The following is a 26018-nucleotide window of genomic DNA, read 5'->3' on the forward strand; positions in this document are numbered from 1 at the left end:
TGTATTCTGTAAAACAGGTTGCATCTTTCCGGTTGGCCTTTTGTATGTGCGTCATTAATAGAGCTGTTTTACTCAAGATGCTTTCAAAGGAGCAGGCAAGATGGGCATAACCGATGTCCCTCACATATGCAAAATTGATATATAAAAGCTGGTTTTATATTTCCTATTCTTGCCAACATTTGGATATTAAAGGTAGGGTAGGCAATATTTTTATAAACAGTTTTTGTTATACTGGATGAAACTCTCTTTACATCCTGATAGCAATCAATGCTGGTCTAAATATTGGACCATATATATATATAATTCTGTGGAAGTCTCAGGACCAAAACATTTTCGATGTCCTACATGCCTGTCAATGGCTGCATCCAAAAACTTGGAATGAATCCTCTGAAGGCAGCATTTTTTAAGGTAGGAAGGCATCAAGGCACTTCCGAATCCAATGTTAGCTTCACTTTCCGTTTCCTGAAATACCTTCATCTGATTGATTTTTTTAAGTCAGCATAGATGTATCCTTCACTACCTTTGATATCCCACAATCCTATGTATTTCGTTCGGCGACAGTCGAGCTAGAAAAAGAAAGATGGCGTCTGAAAGGGGTTTCTTGTCAGTTTGCGTGTTTCCACTTCTGATGTGATTTATAGAAATTAGTTTTTTTCTGATGTGATTTATAGAAATTACTACTGTAGTAAATAAATATTTGTTTTAATTCTCACCAAAGATCGCTTTTGTGAGGTACCTTTGGGCTCAAATGTTGCCTGCAGAGTCATTGGCAGCGAGGCAACAAGTCAGCTGCCTAAGTTTTCAGATGTAGCCAACATATATGTTTCCATATATGGCTGCATCCGAAAACTTAAAAATACTGACTTCAGAGGACGCATATGACATGTACTCATCTTAAAAGCGTGAATTACCCCTTGTGAACCATATAACTTTTCATTTTTCTGAGTGAAGATGAACTGGCCTTGTGTTTATCCATCATGCAGTTCATTCAAGCATGTAACCAAATTGAACGCAAGTTTACTAAAACAAGCATAAGAGCTACTTGGCTGTTGGTTAACACTATCCAAGTAGAGGACACTTGAACAGAGCCGCTTGGTCACAGTTCTTGGACTTATGGGCTACACTTCAAGATCTCAGTGGAGACAGTCACCCATACATACTGTTTCAAGAAAATGCATATTTAGGTATCCCAAACTTCTGACACTCCTATTTTCAAGCTATAAGAATTTTCAGATGTGGCCAACCTTAAAACTGCAAATCCTGCCTGCTCCCTATATGCTAGCATAGAAAAAAAAAAAAAAAAAAAAAAATCAATACAAATGTATTTTTCATGTTTATTAGTAATTTGAAAAATACATGTACCATTTGATTGCTGCATGAAAAATGTTATATCAAATAATTTATTTTTTATTGATCCCAAGATATCTCCGTACCATTGCCATACTGCATATTAGAAATATATTTACACTTGTGATATGAGAATACAAAAGTATCTACAATACTGCTATGTACATTTTTCATAAATCTTCGTAGGCAGGTGTAGGACACTTTGACCACTGGGGGGCGCTAATACTGCAGTTTACATAACTACTCAGAAGCACATGGGTACTTTAAGTAGCTTGTTAAAAAAAGTGTATCTATACTGAAGTATGATCAAACACCTCCTCAATCCACATTTAAGTTTATTATCCATGACCAAAGCACAGTTTTATGAAAAAAAAATTATACATTATATCATCATTTCAGTCTTAAAAACTGTAATAAATAGCTCACACAACACATTAAAACATTGGCACTGAATAGGTGCCAATATGCTTTCCTGTAGCTCAGTGGTTAGAGCATGGCACTAGCAATGCCAAGGTCATGGGTTCGATCCCAGGGATTGCACATACTCAGATACAAATGTATAGCATAATGCAATGTAAGTCGCTTTGGATAAAAGCGTCTGCCAAAATGCATAAATGTAAATGTAAATGTAAATGAATAGGAATTACTGGCACAAATCAGGAATTACAAAGATGCCACCTGGAGGACAAACATCTAACAATGTGTTGGTAGGGGACTTCACACGCCTGCCTGCAAATGTGAGCTTTGTTAACCACATCTGTTATTTCGAACATTTTCCCTCATGTGCTCAAGCTCGACATGTGCCACAGATTGAGTGCAGCCGTGAAGCCAGTGTAGCCTGAAGCCCATCCAGTGCATCTGGATCCAGTGCAGTGCTGCAGTCAGAACCCAGCAGCAGCTCCTCAAACTGCGCACAGTCCAGAAGACTGACCATGTTCTGCAGGAAAAAGCCTTCACAGAACACTGCCAGCTCCACTGCCTCACTCACCTGCTCAACAACACACAACAAAACACAGATGACATCAACAGACTGATTGCTGAAACAATGAATATGCTCAGGTAAGCTGTGTGTACATACTTTGGAAATCTGGTAGATGCTCACAGCGTTGTTGAGGTTTATTCTCTCTGAGCAGAGGATTTCACAGTGTCTCTTCAAAACTGGAAGCTGGAATGAGTGTGCCACAGGTAGAAGCTGTACAGAATATGACATAATGCATCACAGCTTACACTAACATGTTTTATTCTCATTTTTAATGCCAAGTAAATTTAATTGCAGAAATATATTTATACAGTACACTTAAGGTGTACGGTACTGTGTAGTGTATATGCTGTATGTCCATGACATGTTTTTTCTTACCTCCAGCAAATCAGGCACAGACACGTCTAAACATTCTATTCCTCCACAATACAGATGTGCCATCATCATCTGAAATGAACATTTAGAATTTTACTTGTCATATATATAATATAATGTTTGTTGTCAACAAATAATGTTTGTTGTGTATGTTTAGGCCAAGGTTTCTTGGTTACCTGGAATGTGCTGTATTTTATGTCAGTGATTTCAATGGCCATGTGGTCCGATGCGCCATTGCTCCTGTAGAGGCCCAGCAAGTCTTTGAACCTTAAATGAAACACATATACAGCTTAACCAATCACGTAACTGATTGTAAGGCATTTTACATTAAAATCAATTCAATTAAGAGACCCACCTCTTTGAAGCAGACATGAGCAGAACTCGGTGGGCATAAAATGGCCTTCCCTCCACCACAAACATCACATCAGACATCTCAGTGTTATTCAGAAAATGAGCATCTGTGAGGGTGACACCGTACTTATTAAAATCCTATATGACATATTTTTGATGCTGAATTGCATGCAGTGAGATGTTACTGGTACGTTAAAAGTCCAAAAAGTTTTGGTCAGATTATTTTGTTAGTTTTTTTTTAATTCATTAATCTTATTCATCAAGGATACATTAATCACAAATGACAGTAAAGAATTTTCCATTGTTACAAAAAAAAGAAGAAATTTCTATTAATCAAAGAATCCTGAAAATATATCATGGTTTCCTCCATGGTTTCCATGGTTTTTAAGCAGCATAACTGATTTCAACATTGATAATAATAAGAAATGTTCCTTGAGGACCAAATCAGCATATTAGAATGATTTCTGAAGGATCATGTGACACTGAAGTGATTTGACATTACATTAATAAATTACATTTTGATGTATATTCAAATAGAAAACAGTTATTGTGATAAAATACAGTTAAAAGGGTTATTTCACCCAAAAATTGTCATTTATTACTCGCCCTCATGTCGTTCTATGCAAATCCGATGAAATCTGAAGGCTCAGTGAGGCCTCTATTGCCAGCAAGTTAATTCACACTTTCAGTGCCCAGAAAGGTATTAAAACATATTTAGTACAGTGGTTCTACCATAATATTATAAAGTGACAAGAATACTTTTTGTTTGCCAAAAAAAACAAAATAATGACTTTTCAACGATATCTAGTGATGGATGATTTCAAAACACTGCTTCAAATCTTTTGTTTTGAAATCGCCCATCACTAGATATAGCTAAATAAAGTTTTTAATTTTTTTTTTTTTTTTTTTTTGCACAAAAAGTACCACTGTAGTCACATGAATTGTTTTAAATATGACTTTAGTAGCTTCCTGAATAAACCAAAAAAGAATTGCACACTGCCATTGCTGCTCTCAGAATTTAATAAAAAGACAACGTTTCGACCAAAGAGGTCTTCGTCAGGTCAGGCAAACAGTAAAAATATAGCTTCCTCGCCATTGAAAGTGTTAATTATCTTGCTGGCAATGGAGGCCATCTTCATTCTGAAGATGAACGAAGGTCTTACGGGTGTAGAACGACATGAAGGTGAGTAATTAGTGACATCATTTTCATTTTTGGGTGAACTAACCCTTTAAATTGTAAGAATATTTAACAATAATTACTGTTTTTACTGTAATACTGTATGATAAAAAATAAACACAGCCTTTCAAAAAATTAAAAACATCTTACCAACCCAAAACTTTTGAACGATAGTGTAGGTGTAAGAAGTACAGTATGTTGCGTGGTGATCTACAGTACATTACCCAGCTGGGCTGTAGGTGTGTCCTTCACTGCCAGAATAGATGGGGTGGCTGTAGAGCAAACACAGTGGCTAAAGATGCCTGCCAGCTGCTTACGGATGTCCTTACTCTGAATTTAATAAAAAAGAACATATGGACAAACATGAAACAATTCTTGACAATTCTTGAAATTAAGCATCACACTTCTACATTCACATGATGTTTTTGGTGATGGTTACCTTGCTAGTTTTGATAATGGAGAAGAGAAGTGGAAGACCCTGTGAGAGCAGCTCCTCACAGTATTTTTCTTCCCCAATAGTGGTGAAGTCTTTAAGGAGAGAAAGCGTGAGTTCAGTCCTGGACTGGAGTTGGGCAGTGCGCACGGATTCCAGCCATACATGCAGCTTCCACGGCACTCCTGGGAGAGAACAAGCTTGTTCAAACTCATTGATCTGTTTACCTCATTCTAAATGTGTTTATACACTACCGTTCAAAAGGTTGAAAGACTTTATGTTTTTGAAAGACATTTCTTATGCTCACCAAGACTGCATTTATTTGAACAATAAAAACAGTAAAATTGTGAAATATTATTTATTTATTAACATTTGTGAGAACCTAAATTACCTATTATTTTATTTTGTTTAGTATTCTGTCTTGCTGAGGTCCCCTGGTGGACCCGATGAGTGTCTAACAAATTGCAGGTTAATCTAACCAATGGTTCACTAATAATCTCTCTCAATGGGTTGACTGAGTCTGAAATCAATGACTGTAACACACTTTGCTATGCGCTACATGCCAAAAATCTCTCACTGTTTATGCATCTATAATTCAATTATTGTACGAGTAGATGAATACCCAGTGCCCTGAGCTCCATGGTGACGTCCAGGTATCCGTGCTCGGCGCTGTGCAAGCTGGCTTCCTGCAGGGCTCTGATGCGGGCTTTACACAGTCGTGGAGAAGAGACAGACTTTGCATTTGCTCCCTCCCCTATTTCCTGCTTCTCCTGATCTTCTACTCCCTCTGCCAGGATCTCCTCCAGAGAAAGAACATCCTCTTGCAGCCGCTGAGGTTGACTCAACAGCTTCCTCAACACGTTTCTGAGGGGATATTCAATTCATATGTTCATAATGAAATCGAATCCCTGATCTTGATCAGTGTGTGTTTGTGAGGGGTCAGTACCTGTGTCCGTGTGCTGCAGCATGACTGAAGCAGTTCATGCCCTCATAGAATGATGATGTCAGATGCACCCGCAGCATGGGGTCAGCGCCGCGGGACAACAACAAACTCACCATTTCATAGTTCCCTGAAAACACACATACACACACACTCACACAATCAAAACTATGTTTCTAATAAAGCCTGACTAGGGAAGTTCTTTGCAAATACTTTATACCCTGCTAAAAATGTTACGTTCCCAGAACATTCTCAGAATGTCCCCACTAGTGTTAAGGACATTGTCTAGTAATGTTCCCATTATATTTCATGTTGTGGTTCTATGATAATACATAAAATATCGTCCTGCTTTGACATTTTGAAAGTTTTTATCATTATGCAGAAATTATTCAGATAGTATCATGTAGACTCACACAGACATCAAGATTCTGCGTATGATCCTCAACAATGGTGACAAAATTTTCAGATAAACAGATTAACTCTGAGCATCACAAAACAAGTTACTGAAGTCACAAAAAAGATTTTTGTTTGTCACCATTGTTGAGGTTCATATGCTGATTCATGATGTCTGTGTGACTCTATTAGACAAGAAACTCTTGTCTGTATAATGAACTTAAAAAACCTAACCATTAATTAATGCAATACTAACATAAAATACAATCATAGTTTGTTAACTTCCCAAATGTTCTCGTTGTAACGTTCTTGTGCGGGAACATTATTAAATGACCAATGGAGGACCATGTGACAACGTTCAGTTAATGTCCCAGATGTCCTCATTGTAACGTTCTTATGTGACCATAAAATTAACCAAATTGGAATGTCCCCCTAAAGTCATATAAGGAACCTTGAACTGCAGCATTTTCATTACCAAAAGAGGACGTTTTATGTCCCAGATGTTCTGCAAAATTTCAGAATTTTCGTCACTAGAGAACTTTTAGGCAAAGTTGTGCAAGGTCACAAGAACAACGCCTTCTATGTGTGTGTTTTATAGAAAATAATAAAGTTTGAAGTCACCGTTATAGAGGTGAGCATTTGCTTTAGATGGGATCTTGATTCTTGATGTTTTAACATTAGATTTTCTCTGATTGCTTTAACTGTGTTTTCAAGACATGTTTGTTATGGCAAAAAATGCAAGAGAAATTCTGGTCAGATAAATTGGGTTGTTTAGTGCTACTGATTCATTGATCTTCTCCTGAGTCTAAACTATGATTGCATTATATGTTAGTTCTGCATTAATTAATGGTTGTTTTTTTTTTTGTTTGTTTTTTTATGAGTTTTTTTTAAGTTCATTTTACAGACAAGAGTTTTGAGCGCTGTCTAATAGAGTCAGACAGACATCATGAATCAGCATATGAACCTCATCAATAGTGACAATGAACAAAAATCTTTTTTGATGACTTTAGTAGCTTGTTTTGTGATGCTCAGAGTTGATCTGTTTATCTGAAAATTTTGTCACCATTGTTGAGGGTCATATGCAGAATCTTGATGTCTGTGTGAGTCTACATGATGCTGTTTGAATAATTTCTGCATAATGATAAAAACTTTCAAAATGTTAAAGCAGGATAAGATTTTATGTATTATCATAGGACTACAACATGAAAGAAAATACAATATTCAGAGATCAGCAAATGAGTAACCAAAACCATCTGATCAGATTTTTTTTTTTTTTTCTCACAACTACTTGTTTGTAACAAATGTGCTTTAAAAACACACAGTTACAACAACTGAAGAAAAAATATAGTCAACATGTCAAGGGTCAGGAGCCCAACTAAAGTAAGCGCTTACCTCCATAATGATGACATTTATAAATTTTGATAAAACATCAACACCTCATTAAGATTTGTATGAAAGAAACAAAGTCACAAAGAATGGAACATCCCCCTAAAGTCATATAAGGAAACTTGAACTGCGGCACTTTCATTACCAAAAGAGGACGTTTTAGGAATGTCCCGAATGTTCTGTAAAGGTTCGGAATTTTCGTCACCTTTTGAGAACGTTTAGGGAACGTTGCGCAAGGTTCTGAGAATGTCGCCCTCTATGTGGGTATGCTTTTCAAATAAACACTACTACTCAAAAGTTTGGGATCAGTAAGATTTTAAAATGTTTTTGAATTAAGTCTCTTATGCTCACTAATGCTGCATTTATTTGATCAAAAACACAGTAAAAACAGTAATATTGTGAAACAGTACTACAATTTAAAAGAACTGTTTTCTATTTTAAAATATTTTAAAATGCATTCCTATGATGGCAAAGCTTAATTTTCATTTTAATCAATGTTGAAAATAGTTGTGCTGCTTAATATTTTTTGTTAAAACCGTTTTTTTTTTTTTATGTTTGTTTGTTTTTCAGGATTCTTTGATATATAGAGTTCATAAGAACTGCATTTATTTGAAATAGAAATCTTTTGTAATATTATAACTGTCTTCACTGTCACTTTTGATTAACTGAAAGGGTCATTGCTGAGTAAAAGTATTAATTTCCTTCAAAAATGGATCATAAACTTTTGAATAGTAGTAATATTATTTATAACATCTGCTACTATTTGCAAATAGCCTCTGCTATAGTTTTCTTTATTTGGAGTACTTTCAAAAATAGCTCTTTAAAAGAAAGCACATGATAAGGATGGCGTTGCACTGTTTTTTCCCACCTGCGGCAGATGCCAGCTGGAGGGGTGTTTCTGCTGAGCTGTGGTGGCCATTTCTCAGGGCTGTGCCTTCCACATCTGCTCCCACATCTAACAAGAGCTGGAAGGGCAAACAAAGTTCATTTAACACTATAGTCCTCCAGTGGCAGTTTGTAATGTTAACATACTATAGAATACTATACAAACTTAAAACATGCCTCCTTTGTAAGTCATTTTTAAAATGAACATTAATAACATACACTATTATTAAATCACTACATACAATAACAGGACTAGTATGCATGTTCACCTGTACTACAGATATGTGTCCATGCAGCACTGCAAAGGTGAGGGCCACCCAGCTGCGGCTCTCAGGATGGACAGAGGGATGTTTTGATGAACAGTTGGGCACCTGAAAAGAAGAACAAAGTGAGAAAAATAAGTATTTCTTGGTAAATAACCAAAATTCTACTGCATATGTGTGAGTTCCCAGAGTATTACATTACTGCAAACCAATCATCCATTCAAGAATGTTAACATGAAATGAGCCCACCTGTAAGATATTGATCAAGGGTGTCCAATCAAGCTCCTGAAGGGCCAATGTCTTGCAGAGTTTAGCTCCAATCCTAATTAAACTAGCGAATAAATGTCTTCAGGATTAATAGGCACTCTTCCAGGCAAGTGTGTTGCGGAAGGACATTGGCCCTCTAGGAGCAGGACTGGATGGCCTGTTATAGATACATGAGACATAATGGGACTGAATGAGCACAGTGTCATTACCGCTATGTCCAAGTTTGCTCCAGCATCAATGAGCATGTGCACCAGCGCCTCGTCCCCTGCTGAACAGGCGTACATCAGTGGAGTCATGCCCTACACACCCACCCAGAAAGAGAGAAGGTTAAACATCAAAAAACATGAAGTCAAGCATGCAGCTGTTCCAATCAGAAGTTCAGGGTTCACCTGGTCATCCATTGTATTCACCCCGTCTGGGCCCAGAAGCTGGATAGCCTGGCCAATCAGATCTGTGCGGCCAGAGTTGAGCATGCGAAAGCCAAGATCCAGATTAAACTTGTCTGCGGCAGCCTTTGAATCTAGACGTTTAAAGGAGGTGAAGCAGCACTCTGGCCTGAGAAAAAGAAAGAGGGAGAGAGAGTGAATATGGAGTTAATTCCATTAAAAGCATGTGAGTAAAAAAAATACTGCAATAACTTGGCAAAATTCTTTTACAGATGGAAAGCCAAAGTACAAAGTTAACTGGGTAAAGATGGAAAGAATTTGAAATTTTGGACATGGTGCTGCGGTATGTGGGAATTAAACCCTTGACCTTAATGTTGCCAGCACTATGCTCTACCATTTCAACAACAGGAACATCTTACTTGAGCTGTCGAGGTTCACAGTCCAGTCCAGGGAGAAGCTGTCGGGCAGTCTGTCTCACATCATCACTGTCCACTAACAGGCTCCGTCGATGCTCCGCATGGACCATAGCGACTCGCATCCACTCCATCAGTGGAGGAAGGAGAGGAAATGGCCTGAGAGAGACATGCCGTTACTCAGTTATTTACCAACATCTCTCACTTCACCCCCCTATCTTTCTCCTTGCCAAAATCAAAATGCGCACACACAAACATGCTTAAACCCAGAAAAGTTCAGGGAAGATCAACAGTGGCACAAAACTGAATCATAGAGAACTGAGCACAGTGTAATTACAAAGGCTGCTGATTTGGCTCACAACAGCCTCTTTCAATCCTGTCATTTATTACCACAAACAAGCCTTAATCACAATTTGTATAACAACATCTGCCATCTTCAACATTCGCAGTCTCACTGGAATTCAAATCAGTGTGATATTACAGAACGAATCCTCTATGGTTTTCTTCTTCTCTAGTATCTGTGCCAGGAGTGCTGTGATTGTGAAGCATGCTCACAACCATAACTGTCCACCTGCTAAAAACATTAGTATTCATTATCTGACGTGAATGCAGAGCAAGGTTTCCACACAGAGTGAAGCCCTCTTATCTTACTAGAACAGACCTGAAGGTGAACTTTAAAGTATGTCTATAATATATAGGGGAAAATAAAGCTAATTTCAAAGAAAATAAAAGTCATGACATCTGAATTTATTAAAGCAAAAAAGGCGACATAGAAGGCGACGTTCTCGTGACCTTGCACAATATTCCCTAAAATGACTTACTGCAAGAGATTTGTGTTTTAAAGAAAAGGTTTCATAATAATAATCCAGGAAATAACTGTACAGAGCTTTTTTGTTGTTGTTGTAAGACATTTAAGAAAAAGTAGTTTTTGTTTGAACAGCTGCTTTTGTTAATCAATTTAGCTCTAATTTTCAATTCATTTTTTGACAAGGGCAGCAGGGACGTTCTGAGAACATTTCCAAATAAAGCATGGTTCCTTAAACGTTCAGAGAACTTCTTGAATGTTCTGTGAAGGTCCACCAAATAAGGTCCCCCAAACCTTAAAAGAACTCCACATCGTGACCATCTCTGAACGTAATGGGAACAATAATAGGCAACGTCCTTAACACCAGTGGGGATGTTCTGAGAATGTTCTGGGAACATAAAATTTCTAGCGGGGTAAAGGGTTAGTTCACCCAAAAATGAAATTTGTATCATCAATTACTCACCCTCATGTTGTTCCAAACCTGTAAGACCTTTGTTCATCTTCGGAACAAAAAAACAAATTAAGATATTTTTTGATGAAATCCAAGAGGTTTTTTTATCCTCAATAAAAAGCAACAAAATTCCCACATTCCCACAAGTCCAGAAAGGTAGTAAAAACATCTATAAAATAGTCAACGTGACTGTAGTGGTTCAACTTTAATGTTATGAAGTGACGAGAATACTTTTTGTGCACAAAAACAAAACAAAAATAACGACTTTATTCAACAAATTCTTCTCTACGCTATTTTCATTACGGCGCTTCCAGATTCTACGTCAGAACGCCGACTCAGTATTAGCCAACACCTGTTCATGTGAGCAGCATGGCACATCTCGTCACTTCATAACATTAAGGTTGAACCACTGCAGTCACATTGACTATTTTAACAATGTCTTTACTACCTTTCTGGACCTTGAATAACAGTAATTACATTAATTTCTATGGAGAATAAAAAGCTCTTGGATTTCATCAAAAATTTCTTAATTTGTGTTCCTAAAGTGTCTTACAGGTGTGGAACGACATGAGGGTGAGTAATTAATGACAGAAATTTAATTTTTGGGGTGAACTAACCTTTTAAACAGGTAAAAGGTTTTGGCCCATTGATCTCACCTCTCTTTACTGAGGGCTATCCTGGGTGGCTCAAGGTTTGGGTTCTCCAGTGACTCCATCTGTGGACTACGTAGGTAGTAATAGAGTGTATGAAGGGCGTCTGGAGACCAGGAGATGGGCTGCAGGCAAAAAGGACGTCCAGGACTAAGACTGGGACTTGCTGAAACCAAACGCTGCATATGATGCATTGCACGGGACACCAAGTCACCTGTAGGACACACACACACAAACTTCAAGCACAAACCATGTAAAATGTTTCATATTGTCAAATAATATCTTTAGCATGCAGAAAAAAATAAATGCCTTTCAAATGGGCCCTGCAATAAATTCCTTAAGTTCTAAAAGCAGACAAGCACCAAAATCACAATGTGCTGCTAATAGAAAGGCCATCTGTGTTTCCAGTTCAATCCCATAAACTATAGACAGTAGCTGTACGGCCAAGTGCAATTGTGTCACTTTTTACGTGCTGACAACACACAACACAAAGCATATTTCAATATAGCAAAATATATCTTCCGCCCCATCTGTTTTATGTCCAAATGTGGAAATAGAAGAGGATTCGGATAAACTCAAACGTCTAGGAGCTTTATTCTAAATTACTCTGAGGGGCTTTAAATCTGCTGTTTTTGCCTCTCAGTGCAGAAATCCAGGATCAAGCTGTACCCCAAAGGAGGAGAAGATACGTTGAGGACAGGCCAAAGACACACTCCTTAAAATCTGTGATGACCATTAAAGCAGCTTACAGTAAAGTCAGTGGACACAGTCCTCCATATGTGAAAAGCATCATAGAGGAAAGAGATGAGAAAACACATAGACAGCGGAGATGCATCATTTTATCCTTGACTGGAAATACTGCTTTTGTACTTAGTTATAGCTGGCTAATCTTTAAACAACAGATAATATGTGAAAGAAATATACATAGTTATCAAGAGGGGTGTGGGAAACAATCTAAGCAATCAATAACATATGGTCTACATGGACCTTAATGAACACTCGTGCACATTAGTTGTTAACAAAGGGCTGCTTTACGATTGCTTGAGTGTCTAGAACATAAAGCATAAAGAGGGTGCTTTTTACTCCTTTGACCCAAACAGAAGGTGCTCTTGTACCAGCAAAACAACTGCAGGAGTGTTGCTGGTCCCCTGAGGGAGAGCGTGTTTCCCTCTTTGGTGAATGCGAGCAGCGGCCCCCCCTCCCTCATCCTGAACTGCGGTCTGCAACGTAAACAAACTGCCCACAGTTTAGGCACTCAACCCCCCCCCCAGGCAGGCCTGCAATGTTGAGTTGTCAGAAGAATGGCACTTAAAATGTACAGATGTCTCTCTCTGTCTTATAGACATGTAAAAACAATCATGCAAAAATAGCATTTCACTGGACAGTAATAGACTGAGATGAAAAATGGAAAACAACAGTGTTTCTACATTAAAGTTTCAATGACAAGTGCCTTTTGGGTGACCTAATTCTTAAAGAACACTGCAGTCTTTTACTAGGCTGAGAAAAGCTATTTCTTTTTGGTTAGTTCACCTAAAAATGAAAATTCTGTCATCATTTTCCTACTCTCATGTCATTCCAAAGACTTTCATTCAAAAATGAAGATATTTTTAATATTCTTTAATCGTAAAAGTTATCCAAATTAATCAAGGGGTTTAATCCAAGTCTTCTGAAGAGACACAATCACTTTATATAATCAAAAGATTTAATTTAAGCTTGAACCGACATTTACAGTGTCTTTATGAACTTCTTTAAGCTTCAAAGTTTTGGTTGCTTAGGCTTTCAGAAATCTTGTTTCATTAAAAATATCAATATTTCGGTTTCCAAGATGAACGAAATTCTTCTATATAAATGATGACAGAACTTTCATTTTTGAGGGGATGAATTATCCTTTTAATCAGTTTTACATTATTGCATATAGTTTCATCATGATAAAAGCGTATTTAAACATATAGTGCAAAAAGTGTAGTGCAATACACAAACAAATTACTTTATGAACCAGTTCATTTTTAGTGAATCAACAAACACACAGTGCAACTAGTGTAGTTTGATTCTCAAACCAGTAACTGTTATAAGCCTGTTCTTCTTAGTGAACCTAAAACATATTGTAGAGGCAAATGGTTTAGTTAAATACATGAATGAATGACTACTAACCGGTTATATTTAGTGAATCAAAATCACTTAAAATCAGTCTTCAAAAGTTCTAAAAGAACCATTACTCGAACCGTTGAGTTACCAGATTAAGGTTAGGATCAGATTCAGAACCACAACTGTTAAATTTCTCTTGTCATATGACAACAATGTAGCATTTATTTGTTTTTTAAACTATTAATAAGTCGTACACTGTCACAATCCTTCAGAAGAACTGAATATGAATTGAAGGGGTTATAACTTACTGAGTTCAGAGAGGCTGCCCACGCAGGTGGCCAGCAGGGCCTGCTCCAGCGTCCTGAGCTCCAGCTGTGCGTAGGCATTCTCTCTGCTCTCCACCGCTGAGTCTGGACCCTCAGCATACGGGCTGAAATGGGCTGGTAGAGACAGCTCACCTACACATAAACAAGTTTCAATGAGATGAAATCATCAGAACTCACAACAGCATCAATCAATTCAATAATATTTGATTCATTTATCGTATGTGTCTCTAAACATAAACTCTTGCATCAGTCTTGTACATCTCTGACAATTATGGGGGGATGGGGGGAGACAGACTGCCAATGGAAGGCCAGTCGTTTCCAGTATGTGTCTCTGACAGAGATAAGAGGAGGAAGTGCGGCAAGTCATCATTTCCTCTACTCGGAATGTAGCTCTTTCTCCTTTCTTTAGTGGCTTCTTTCCATGCTCAGTTATTCGTGCTGTGTCTGATTGCTTTTCTAAATGTCTCTAAGTACCAATTCCATTTCTGGAGATGATTTTTTTTTTTTTTCTGATCAATTAATTATAATTTACAATGTAAAATAATCAATGGCATAATATGTTTCAGCCAATTCTAAAGCCTGGTGCACACTGGATGATTTGGGCCACGATTTAGCTGTCTGAGACAAATTTTGGGAATTCTAAAAAATTCCTCTGATCCTGTGGTCTTTGATTGCTAGTTTGACATGTTCGCCAACAGCAGATTAGTGAAAATTTGACCTCTTAGATCAAAATTTGATCAAATTTGACCTCTGATGAAATTCTGCCAGTGTCAGAAGTTTTAAAGTCCTGTTCTGCAGTATGGCTTCTCTTACAATGACCGTCAAATCAAAGGAGCGCCGTACCTGATGACGGTATTAGTGCAACAACAACAAACCACCACTTTCCCCACACACATCGTCCTCATTTTTTCCTAAGATCCTACAGTGTGACATGGCGTACAGCTGGGATCATGTTTGCCCAGTCTGACAAGAAACAATCTTAAAGTACTACTATAAATCGTGCAGTGTGCAGCTGGTTTAACACTGGCACACCGGTCATCATGCTGAATGTGGCTCCCAATGGCCTCCCAACAGAAGGGTGATCTATTTCTTCTCACCTCAGTATAAATATAACATAAAGAATTATCAATCCCTACAGAGTTATAAAATATCTGAGGGTCTGTTTTTTGCTCGAATGCAGAGATGATACATTTCCAAGCTTTCAGAAACAAAGTTCAAGTTGATAGTCAGTAAAAATAATGAGCAGATCATATGTTTGGCAGCTGATTTATCAAACTCAAACACAGGATATGTGTTTGCTTTGCTTTTTATTTGATTTGAAATCCATGCCTTCCCCTGGATCTCGCTTTCACTGGGTATCAGAAGGGGATCAAATGAGGGATTTGCGTGTGGATTTGTTTTCTTCAAGCTAAACGATAAACCATTCATGAAGTACAGTATAAACATTCATCTGTGCCATGATGACTCAAAATATCTCTCCAGATGTTGATCATCATCTGATATTTTGGGGCAATTTTTATAACATTGTTCTTAAATTGTATTTGCTATTTGGTTGAACAAACTCATTGTAAAGCCACTTTTTTGCAGCTGAGTGAACCATGGCCTCACTCATCCACTGCCAGTGTTTTGTTTTTGCTACAGCAGCAGATTCTCAGCTTAGCGTGCTACGATTGCCTACTAAACACAAAAGAGTGATCTTCAGAGCAGAGCATAGCAGTTTTTTGCCTGAACGATATTCAAAGATATACTGTACTGTACTTTAAATGAACAGAAGCTGTGTATATATGCATTTAATACTTTTCCATATAAATCATTAAATACCATCAAGTGTAAAAATTAAAAACAGAATTGTGTGGATGGGTCACAGTGGTATATATGCCACTGTTTCCAAACAATTATGCTGCACAACTTTTTCAACATTGATGATAATAATGAATGTTTATTGATAGCAGTTTGGGTAACTCACCAACTAGCAGATGTTGAAAAATGAAAGATGTTTTTGCACATATTGTATGTAGTAATGAGTCTGGTCAGAATATAACTCTAACTCTAACCACATATGCATATGCCTTGAACTGAGGCAATCTGGTCTAGTTGAGGTCATTTTACATGTGCTACAGATCATAGTTATTAGTTAATACAGTGCAGCTGAAAATACAGAAATATGTCTTTATAGAGACCCCAAATCTAAAGCAAATTCGCATGTGTAGGAGCTGTGTAGCTGTTTGGTCTGGCCTCTATGGCCAGATGGGTTTGTATATGGGTACGGGTGAGCCACAGGGTGTGTGATGCAGCTGGTCAGGCTGTGGACCCACAGACCCAAACCTGTGGGTCCACAGGACACACCCGTTCCCTTTCCCACAGCTAGCCGTGTCTATACTGGCAGCCGTGAGGCTTTGACATGCGTCATAGGCAGCCACACGCTCCCACAGACACACATACTGTACGCTCTCATCTGCTACCATCATTGTGGACTGAGGGGAATGTGTGTGCACTGCCATTATGTGGAGAGAAATTGAGCTCACATACACCACTGATGGGGGACTGGGAAATCCATACAAGTGTGATAGGCCTGACCAAGAGTTACACTGCCAAAGAAAGAGAGAAGGAGAGAGAGAAGCCGGGAAGAGACAGGGTGAAGGGATGGTTGAAGCGATGTGGCAGAAAATACACTAGAAATGAGATGAGCAGCAACATTTACTGAAGTGAATCCAATCTTGACCTCTACTAATGTGCTTGTGTGTGTATACTGTATAAACCATCGTAAAACCAGAAAGATGTCTCACAAATAATATGGGATCTTCATTTAAAACTCTATCGGAAACATCTAATATTGGAGTTTTAAGACTTCAAAATGTGTGAAACAAAATGCTTGTTGTCAGGCTGCCAGACTGTTAAGGGCTTCTGCTGGAAACAGATGACAAAAACCCTCAGGTCTGAGTAACTCAAGAACTGTTTTAATCTTTTAAAATCTGATGATATAAAAACAATAATTACAGTATTTTTATATTATGTCCAATTACCAATAAATGACCCAACATTAAAATGTATGCTATTTGTAGTATATGTTCTAAAAAACACAATAAAATAAAATCAGTGGTAACATTTTACAATAAGATTCAATTTGTTAATATTAGTTACATTGGTTACTACTAGTTAACAATGAAAAAAAACTTCTAAAGCATTTAATAATCTAATTTCATTTAATACATAATTAATACTTTATTGAAATTCTGTTAATATTAGTTAATGAACCTGAGCTAAACAAACTAACAATGAACAGTTATTATTATTAACTAACGTTCACAAAAGTTAATAAATACTGCAACTCATTGTTTATTAATTCATTAACTAACAGGAACTTATTGTGCTACCAAATCAATAGTTCATCATAACATTACAATTTATGGGTATTCATTTGCTTCTCGTTAGATGATGACATTTTTAAATAAAAAAGTTGGAAATGAGCATGCAAATTAAATACAACCCAAAAATAAATCCAATATTGACTGATACAGATAAATCAAATAATTCTCTAACATTGTCCATGCTAGTTACTTGAAAATACCATTTGCTTTACTCCATTGCTCTAAAAATGTGTTAAAATGACAATAAACATTCAGACTGTTCTACATTAAGAATTAATGTCCATTTGTTTGTGTAAGAACTGTTTAGTTCTTCAGTTCAAAAGTGTTCTTCGCCAGAGAACAAATCCCTTAAGAAAGTGCTGAAAGAAACCTTTCAATTGCAAACCCAAATGCAACCACACTAATTTGCTTAAATACGAGTGATCAACTTATTTTGCTTGCCTGATTTGGCTCAGGTAATATGGTGTGAACACAGTGGCCCAGTCACTCTGTCACACGCTCCCACAACACCACCATTCTACACAGGGCACAATGGCACAAGTGTGCTGAAGAGCCAGAGTCAATCGGCCCTTGTGTTACTAGGTGCTGTGCTGGAAGTGCCTGTTGATTGAGGACATGGAGCGTTGACTGCTATCTCTAAGTGGTAAAAGGGGAGGCGCCCTGTTAGTTGTGTGTGACTGTGCACACGGACCATTTCTGCCAAGATTTCTCCTCTCCAGAGGGCAGACCACAGATGATAATAACAACTTCCTGCATCCCGTTCAGCTCCTTATTTAAGACACAGCCCCCACTCAGTGGAAGAGCTTTGGGTTTACAAATCTAGCCAACAGGGAAATACTATACAAGGTCAAATGATTTACTTCATAAACTTGGCCTTAAACTTTGATATGCTGTTTTACTTTTAAAATCACCTAATAAAAGAGTTTAAAAGTAATAAATCCAATATATTTTCCCTTATGTAACCTTTATTGTAATATTTCATTGACAATTTCAATTTTAAATGTATGACATACCTAATAAAAAGAGAATGAACTTAACAATATAATTGAAACAGTGGGCTGCTCATAAAGCAGATGGCTTTCCTACTGTGTCAATTGTAACCTGAGTGCAACAGAACCTTCTATGAGAACCTCTGTGAATGAGAAGTTTAACAGTCTTCATAATGATAATCATTATGCAGATCTTGGCAAGGGGCCACTGCTTCAGGTGTTCACATACTCAAATGCAAAAGGAATAACGTGTATCTCAGACAACAACATAGTGACGGCCCAGATCCGGCCCACATCTGGTACATGTGGATTACACGCGGAACAGATATGGGCCAGATCTGGTCCGTCACTATGTTGCTGTCAGGGATCTTACTGGCATACTGATACTACTGCCAAAACATCACTTATTCAAGTCAGCTTCGAATATAAGGGTTATTCTACAATTAAGTGCAGTTTTGACTACTTAAAATCTTTTACAGTGGCAATTATTAAAAAACATTTAAAAAATTGTAAGCATAAATGCCAAATGAATTGAAAATATAACATAAGTGAAATATAGACATTTGATTCAACACATTTTGTAAATGCATAACATGAGTCTAGATAATGGGTTCAAATCCCGGACAAACCCTCCAATTTCTGTTAAGTTCTCTTAGTCTAGGGGTTTTGTCATTTGATGCAATGCATTTATTGTGTACATACACTTGTGTGACCCAATTTTTTAAAATTAAAATGAGCATTTTTTTCTTTAAAATCATCCAAGGGGACAGAAAAGCTCCACTAACTGAAATATGACCCATATTTATGAATGATCTCTGTGACGGACAGACAGGTCATCACATCACAACCTTTAGCCCTTTGACACCCTTGCCACCTCAAGCCGTAACTAAAACAGAACAACAGCCTGGTCAGTTTCAAAGCAGCCAGTTTGAGAGCTGCAATCTAAAGCCAAGAATTCACTCTGAAGCCTCATTCTTGAGAAAGATGGAAAAAGCAGAACAACAGTAACTCAGTACTATACAGGATCTCCATCTGCGTGCTTCTCTCACCCATAAACCCCTAAGCCAGTTTCCATGGAGGCAGTAATTTCAATTGCAAAGTATTTTTGTAGCAGTTTTTCAAAACATGTCATGGCTCTAGAGTGGATTTCCTGATCTGGGGTTGAACGGAGGACAAAATCTCTTTCTGATGATAGCTTAATTACTTACAGACTATTCACTGGGCCTTCGCAGATTAACAGGGTTATCACTGAGTAGGACTTTAATGTAATTTAGCTTGTCAGACTGCAATATTAATCAAAGTTGGAGGGTTTGGTAAGTATGGGATATGTTGAGGAGAGACAGCATTATATCATTAATCATCCAGAGCTAATCCATAAAACATGATGGGTGTCAAGACTGAAGGCTAACAGATACTGCTAAATAAATCACTCTGTGTAATTGCTGTGATGACACACAGTTGATTAAGTTGCACTCTGTGGTAAAGAAACTGCATACATTACTCAAGGAACACAATGTGGATGCTTAATTATCCTCTATTAACCCTTTGAAATTACTTTTCAACAAGGTGTTGATTACATCACATTTAATTCAGTGTTATTAAAGATCCTCAGCTAACATCATTAGTTTCACACAAGCTAACAGAAATTGTTATATTCAAATAGTAATCCCCTGTAACAGAGGCTCAAATGTACCTACTTAAGCAGTTAAAGGTGGAACAAAGAGGTGTAGATTAACTCAAGATAGACTGTATTCATAAAATGACTGATTGGTAGTGATTTTTATGGGCTGTCAGGAGGAATGGAGAACATATGGTGTTCCCCAGTGTATACTCACTCGTGTAAGTGCATTTTCTGCGCTCTATGAAAAGCTCCAAGGTACCTTCTTCTTTGAACATTAACAATGTGTTAAACCCCTTGTTTTCACATTTATTCAGATTAATGAGGTGCTAAAGGGAACATTTTCTTTCAATTGCAATCTCTTTATGTGAGTCGAAGTGATTAGATCTATGTTGTAACAAAACACTGAAAGCAGCCCCATAAAATGTTTTATGTTGTATCATAAAATGCTACATTCCTACATGCATTAAGCTCTCATTTGATATATATCAAACCACAGTTCTTCCCTTTCTTAATTCAAATCAATATACAGTAAAGATGCATTATTTGATGGGTATACCTGATTATTTTCAACAGAATTAGATTTCCCATTAAATAGACGGTTCACCTAAAATGAAAATTTTATATCATTATTTACTCACCCTCACATAGTGTTTGACTTTCTTTCTTTTGTGGAACATAAAAAGCAACCTGATCAACCTGATCACATGAGAGAAAAAATGTGGCGATTTGTATGAATTTGTACAATGTGATTCGGAAAACATATACATTTTCAAAGGTCCACCCCTACCCCAGAAGCTAACCATCAAAAGCAGTGTAAGCAGATCATATGAAAACACAAATGAGTTTGTACTACCATACATTTGGCAAAACATAAAATAGATTTATAAAATAGATGTTCATACAATGGAAGTCAGTGGTAATCAAAATTGCTTGGTTAACAACATTATTCAAATTACCTTCTTTTTATTTTCCACAGAAGAAAGTCATATAGGTTTGGAGCAACATGACAACATTTCAATTTTTGGGTAAACTTTTACATCTGTACAGAAATCAGCAATGGGAATATTTTTTTTAATATTGATGAATCTAAAGTAAACTTCAGTGCAACTTCCATTACTGGCCACCCTGAATTTAGACTAAGTAACACCTCTTTGGAACAGATGCTAATGGATCCAGGCAGGCATGCTGGGGAGGTCAACTCACACACAGAGCAGCTGTCACTGCATGCTAGAAAGGCACCTTCTCCTCTCCTTATAGAAAGCATTTGTCCACTCTAGGTGCTTGAGGGCCCAAGTGAGACCCTCAAAACGATGTTTATAATAGCACTTAAAGACTATATGTGCAAACAGAGAGCACAGACCTCATGCGTAATACTAGCTTCTCTGTAGCAGCTTCACCACATCTAGCGCACACAAAAAGGTTAGACCTGTCTTTTTTAAATGTTTACTTCTTAATAATCCCAGAGAACAATTTGGACTTTTGAGAAATTTTACCAAAGAAAAAGGTTCAGCCTCCTAAACACTCAGGCTTTAAATGACCGTGGCTGGGAAATGCTCTAATTTCTGTGGTTTGTAGTCAAGCTCAAAGAAATTGGGCTGTGTGGGTGGAACGTTTTATGAGGATAATTAACCAATGATGATTACAAGGCTCCACACACGGACCAAAACTCAACACCCCATTCAGCGGGACTGCTCTCACGCTGCAGAGAGCCAATCTGATGTGAACTGTGTCTCACCTACATCCCCTCATTTGACCAGCTCTTTTATGCCCTGTCTGTCATTAAAGTCAAGTGGGGACCTCAATTAAATCAAACTATTTATTCAAGGGCTCAATCGCTTTCCTTTTAGAAGAATAACACCATGTTTCCGGTAGACATCTTGCATGGCTGAGTCATAATGGCCATTATTAGCTTGTTTATTGTGAAGGCTCGTCTGTGACTGCAGTTGACCTCCGCCTAAAATTATGATGATAAAATTATCAAATAAAATAGCTAAAAGTTTTTTTTTTTTTTTTTTAAGTAAACTAGTTTTAATACTACAGAAGTTGTTCATGGAAGCAAGTATTATTTATATACACGTGTGGGCCATTTATGCAATCATCTCTTAAGTTCTCTCTGCTATGCTCTCTCATTCTGAAGAGATGCTTGTTTTTTAAAAATCACCTCCTGCCAGCCACTGCTGGGTTGTATATATTTTCAGCTTTGGATTTTCCCTATGGCCCTCCATGACAACACTGTTGTAATTTCATAAAAACAAATCCAACAAACCAATCTGCTACACTGACCTAATAACATATTGGAAAAACAAACAAATTCTGAGAACTTCAATTCTTTATTAAATGGAAACCTGGTAACCTACAACATTAATGCATCATGACTTCTGATGCCATCTGCTCAAGGCACTTTGTGTGGACAAATGCGTAGAGGCCGTAGAACAAGACCACAGTAGCTTTCACAACAAAAAATAGGCCTTTTTATGTCATTTAAGCTGTGCAGCACTAAACAGTTCCAGATGTGGCTCTGCTCAGCATGTGAGACAAGAGTGTTGTGACATGAAAGCCTATATGGCATCCTTCTCTCATTTGAAAAATTCTCAAGAAAAAAAAAAAAAATCTGGTTCTCAAACATTTGATTTCCAGGAGGAACAAAATTCAAAATTGACTAACAGTGAGTGTATGTGTCACTGTTTGTAGCAAACATGAACATGAAGGATCGAAAGTACTTTAATATAACTCTCAGGTAACACAAACACAGGATAACTTCCATAAAGCATAAACAAGGCAGGGTAAACGGAACAGAAACAAAGAGAACTAAAGTACTGGCAATAATGAGGCACATACAGCTGAAATAGTTGACAAATCAATTAACAACCATGACAACAAACTAAGGGAAACGGTGCAAACTGAAAACAAAGTCCAAAGCTGTGCGAGTGTAATAGTGGGCAAATAATATTTTATAATCATATTTTTTTACTCTAAGAGCTGGATGTGTTGAATGTGCTTTAGAATATTACGTGACTGCTGAGTTTCTAAGCCTCAGTGTCACACAGGTCAGCTGTATCTTAGCATAAGTGAGCAAAACAATTTTACCAGCCGTGGGTGATTGAGCACGAGTGCACTGTCACATCAATCATGCCAAGTGTGTACATGTGTATCAGATTAATACATTTCTAAGCCTATGCCTCCATAGGTGGTGTTTGAACTACACCTAGTAAAAACCACTCATGGAAAGCTGTTAATAGCTACCACATTCAGATGTACAAAGTGAGGTTGGTGTTGACATATCCTACTCTGTGGTATGTAGTTTGTGTGCTGTTGTTGTTTTAATGGCAGCTTGATGGTTTATATTTCATTCCCACAGGATATCAAAAAACTCTTACTTTTAAAGGCATGAAAATGAAACCATTTCCTCTCTTGTCTCAAAAAGGCTGCCCTGTCACAGAGACAATCAACAGACTGATTTAAACCAGAGGGAGAGTGTGTGATGGCTTTCCATGCCTCTCTCACTTGTTTCTGCTTACTTTCCACAGCTATACACGGCTTATGGATGGCTTAGAGCAGAACAATGGGCTTTTTGTGCATTTCTGAATATGTGTGTGCCCAGTGGGATGTACAGCCACAGCCAAACCTTGTTTATAATGGGGAAGCTACCATTTTATCAGCAAGTTCTGATAAACTGTGGAAGAGAGTGAAATCTACACAGGTAAGCAAATCAAGTCTGAATCATTAACCCCAGGTTTCACAGACAAGGCTTAAGCCTAGTCCCAGACTAAAATGCATGTTTGAGCTGTTTTAACTGAAAGCATCTTGCACAGACTTACCTTAAAATATGCTACTGCCATTGTTTTGTGTAATGTTTCTTTCTAAGTCACATTTATAAGAGGTACTTAAATATCTAAAGGTCCTGGCCTAATCTAAACCCTGTCTGTGAAACCAGGCCTATACGTTTATCCATGAAAATGTACAGTATTATAGTATTACAAGGAAATTATGTATTCACGGCTTTAATAAGCCATCACTTGTGCCAAAAGATGGTAAATATAATTTTCTTGTATTCACACCAAAGGCACCGCATCACTGGGCCTTGAGGTGTCATGCATAATGATCAGACTTGTGGTGAGACTTGCTTTTCTGACATTTGTTTACACATAATTATGCAGAGCTGTGAACATCCCCCTTTGAGACCAGATGAAAGTAGAAAAGATAATTAGTATTTTCAATGAGACCAAGATCAAGGTGCCTCTCAAAGACTCAGAATCTAATAAAACAATACATTTTTCAAAGATCAGAATCAAATAACACATGCAAACAAAATAACGAATACTTTGCTACACTTTACATTACAGAGCTCATGTTACGTTACAAAATGTAATTATTTGCAGAGCCACTCTTACAAATTAGTGCTCATTATTATGGATATATTGTTAACACTTAGGTAATAGCATGCACTTTGGACATAATTTTAACAGAATAATAAATTAAAAGTGCTCTATAAGCGGTTAACTAACAAATTACTCACATTCAAACTTCTATGAATTTTGAAGGAACTCTTTGTTTTGAATTGCAATGGTTGCCAAGTGCATAAATTCATATTATGGTGGTAGTAAGTCCTTATTTAGCCACTTTTTATTAAAACTCAAAATTCATTTCACGACATTATAATTGATGCTGTGTAGGATAAAACGTGAAAGTCTCCATAAATATAACAACCTTTGAAAATTCCCAGGGTAACCAGTGCTCAAAAATACTACTTTACAACTGTAAAGGGTTAACTACTTTTATAGGTTATTGGATTCATTTGTGTCTTACCATTGGCGTTCTTCCCGCAGATGAGATGTTCGTAGTTTTGCACTAGACCAAATATATCCGCGTCATTGCTGACGGCAGCCTCCAGCGCATCAGCCGTCACTGGGGAGGTGTTGGTTCCCCTCCGCGCCGCCAGCAGCACACGAAGCCCAATTTCCTCCACTAGATTTTCGATGCACGCCGTTAAACAGATGACCGCGTACTCATGAATGCGCACTGAGATGCGAGTGTCCACCATCCATCGGAAAAAACGTCCGACAGACAAACTCAGTGTGCAGCGGGAGGACTTGCTTTTGCGCAGAACCTCTCCAGCGCTCATGCTGTACAACGAGATGGCTTTGACCGCGGCCGAGACGCAGCTTTCCGCCAGCGCCCAGCTCATGATCAGTCTCATCGCGCTCTGCACCTCGAACCGCGTGCACCTGCAGTGCACAACACTCAGCCGCTGCGCCTCTCTGGAGATCCGCAATAAAGCTCTACGCATAAGCACTGACAGACTCCTGACGCTCTCTGGAGTAAAAGACAGTCCCTCTCCAGAAACTTTACGCAGCACGACATCGATCTCTTCATCTGTCCAAGGGAACTCCTCTAACTCTGGTAACCTCGGACATTTGGAGAAGATGTCTTCTGGGTCTTCAGGAAGCACCGTGTTCACTGTGTCCCAGCTGTTGTTCCTGCTGTTCATGGAGCCCGTGTAGCTCCACCAGTTTCCCCGCTGTGGAGAACTGATGAGCGCCTGTGAGTTGGACTTGGAGGAGGACAGGCTGAGGGATCTGTAAGAGTCACCGGCTCCATATCCAGAGTCCAGAGTCAAATCCTCCAATGTCTTCATAGTAGAACTGCTCAATGCTGCCATATCTTTCTATTTTTTTTTTTTAAGTGGAGTGATTGATTTATTCCACTTTTTTCAATTTATAGAACTTAACAGGAGGTGGAGTCCTTCCCTGGTTAGTAAAAATGCAGCGCAAAGGCAAAATCTTTGTATTAAGTTAACGCACATCCATAGCTGAGCACAGTTATTGGTTTAAGAAGTCTGCACTCATGGGTAACCGAGTGCCATATGAACCCTGCTGCTCAGACAGAAACTTTTAACAGCGAAAAGTTCCGTCCAATCAGCGGACAGCTTTCTCTCAGCCAATCAGACACATGCAGTGAGGATGGTTATAATGGTTCTAACTGGGACAAGAATGTTCGGTCATTTCTAAAATTCAGTTTTGGCCTTTGCACCGTTTTTTTTTATTATTATTATTTTTTTTTATCCAATATAAACATTCTACAGCAATTCTATATATTTTCAATTTGATTAGGTTAATGATTTTCTTAAA

General features: G+C 37.9%; 1 protein-coding gene across 3 annotated transcripts; it reads right to left on the bottom strand.

Annotated features, from left to right (window-relative positions):
- Positions 1 to 1376: 1376 nt before the first annotated feature.
- Positions 1377 to 25730, bottom strand: abtb2a (ankyrin repeat and BTB (POZ) domain containing 2a). Of its 3 annotated transcripts, none has more exons than XM_067400556.1 (17): positions 24697 to 25730; positions 13895 to 14044; positions 11508 to 11715; positions 9602 to 9754; positions 9186 to 9351; positions 9006 to 9095; positions 8536 to 8637; positions 8250 to 8346; positions 5609 to 5732; positions 5285 to 5526; positions 4669 to 4757; positions 4454 to 4559; positions 3057 to 3159; positions 2878 to 2968; positions 2705 to 2773; positions 2426 to 2539; positions 1377 to 2335 (listed from the first exon to the last, which is right to left on the bottom strand). In XM_067400556.1, the coding sequence occupies exons 1-17, from the start codon at positions 25547 to 25549 to the stop codon at positions 2135 to 2137; spliced, it is 2958 nt and encodes a 985-aa protein (XP_067256657.1). In that variant the 5' UTR covers positions 25550 to 25730; the 3' UTR covers positions 1377 to 2134. The 3 variants fall into 3 exon arrangements, with proteins under 3 accessions (XP_067256657.1, XP_067256656.1, XP_067256655.1); XM_067400555.1 differs by having other exon boundaries at positions 2426 to 2512; positions 4669 to 4847; XM_067400554.1 differs by having other exon boundaries at positions 4669 to 4847.
- Positions 25731 to 26018: the final 288 nt, after the last annotated feature.

This window comes from Chanodichthys erythropterus, chromosome 11 (assembly GCF_024489055.1).
Source record: "Chanodichthys erythropterus isolate Z2021 chromosome 11, ASM2448905v1, whole genome shotgun sequence".
NCBI classification, from domain to species: domain Eukaryota; kingdom Metazoa; phylum Chordata; class Actinopteri; order Cypriniformes; family Xenocyprididae; genus Chanodichthys; species Chanodichthys erythropterus.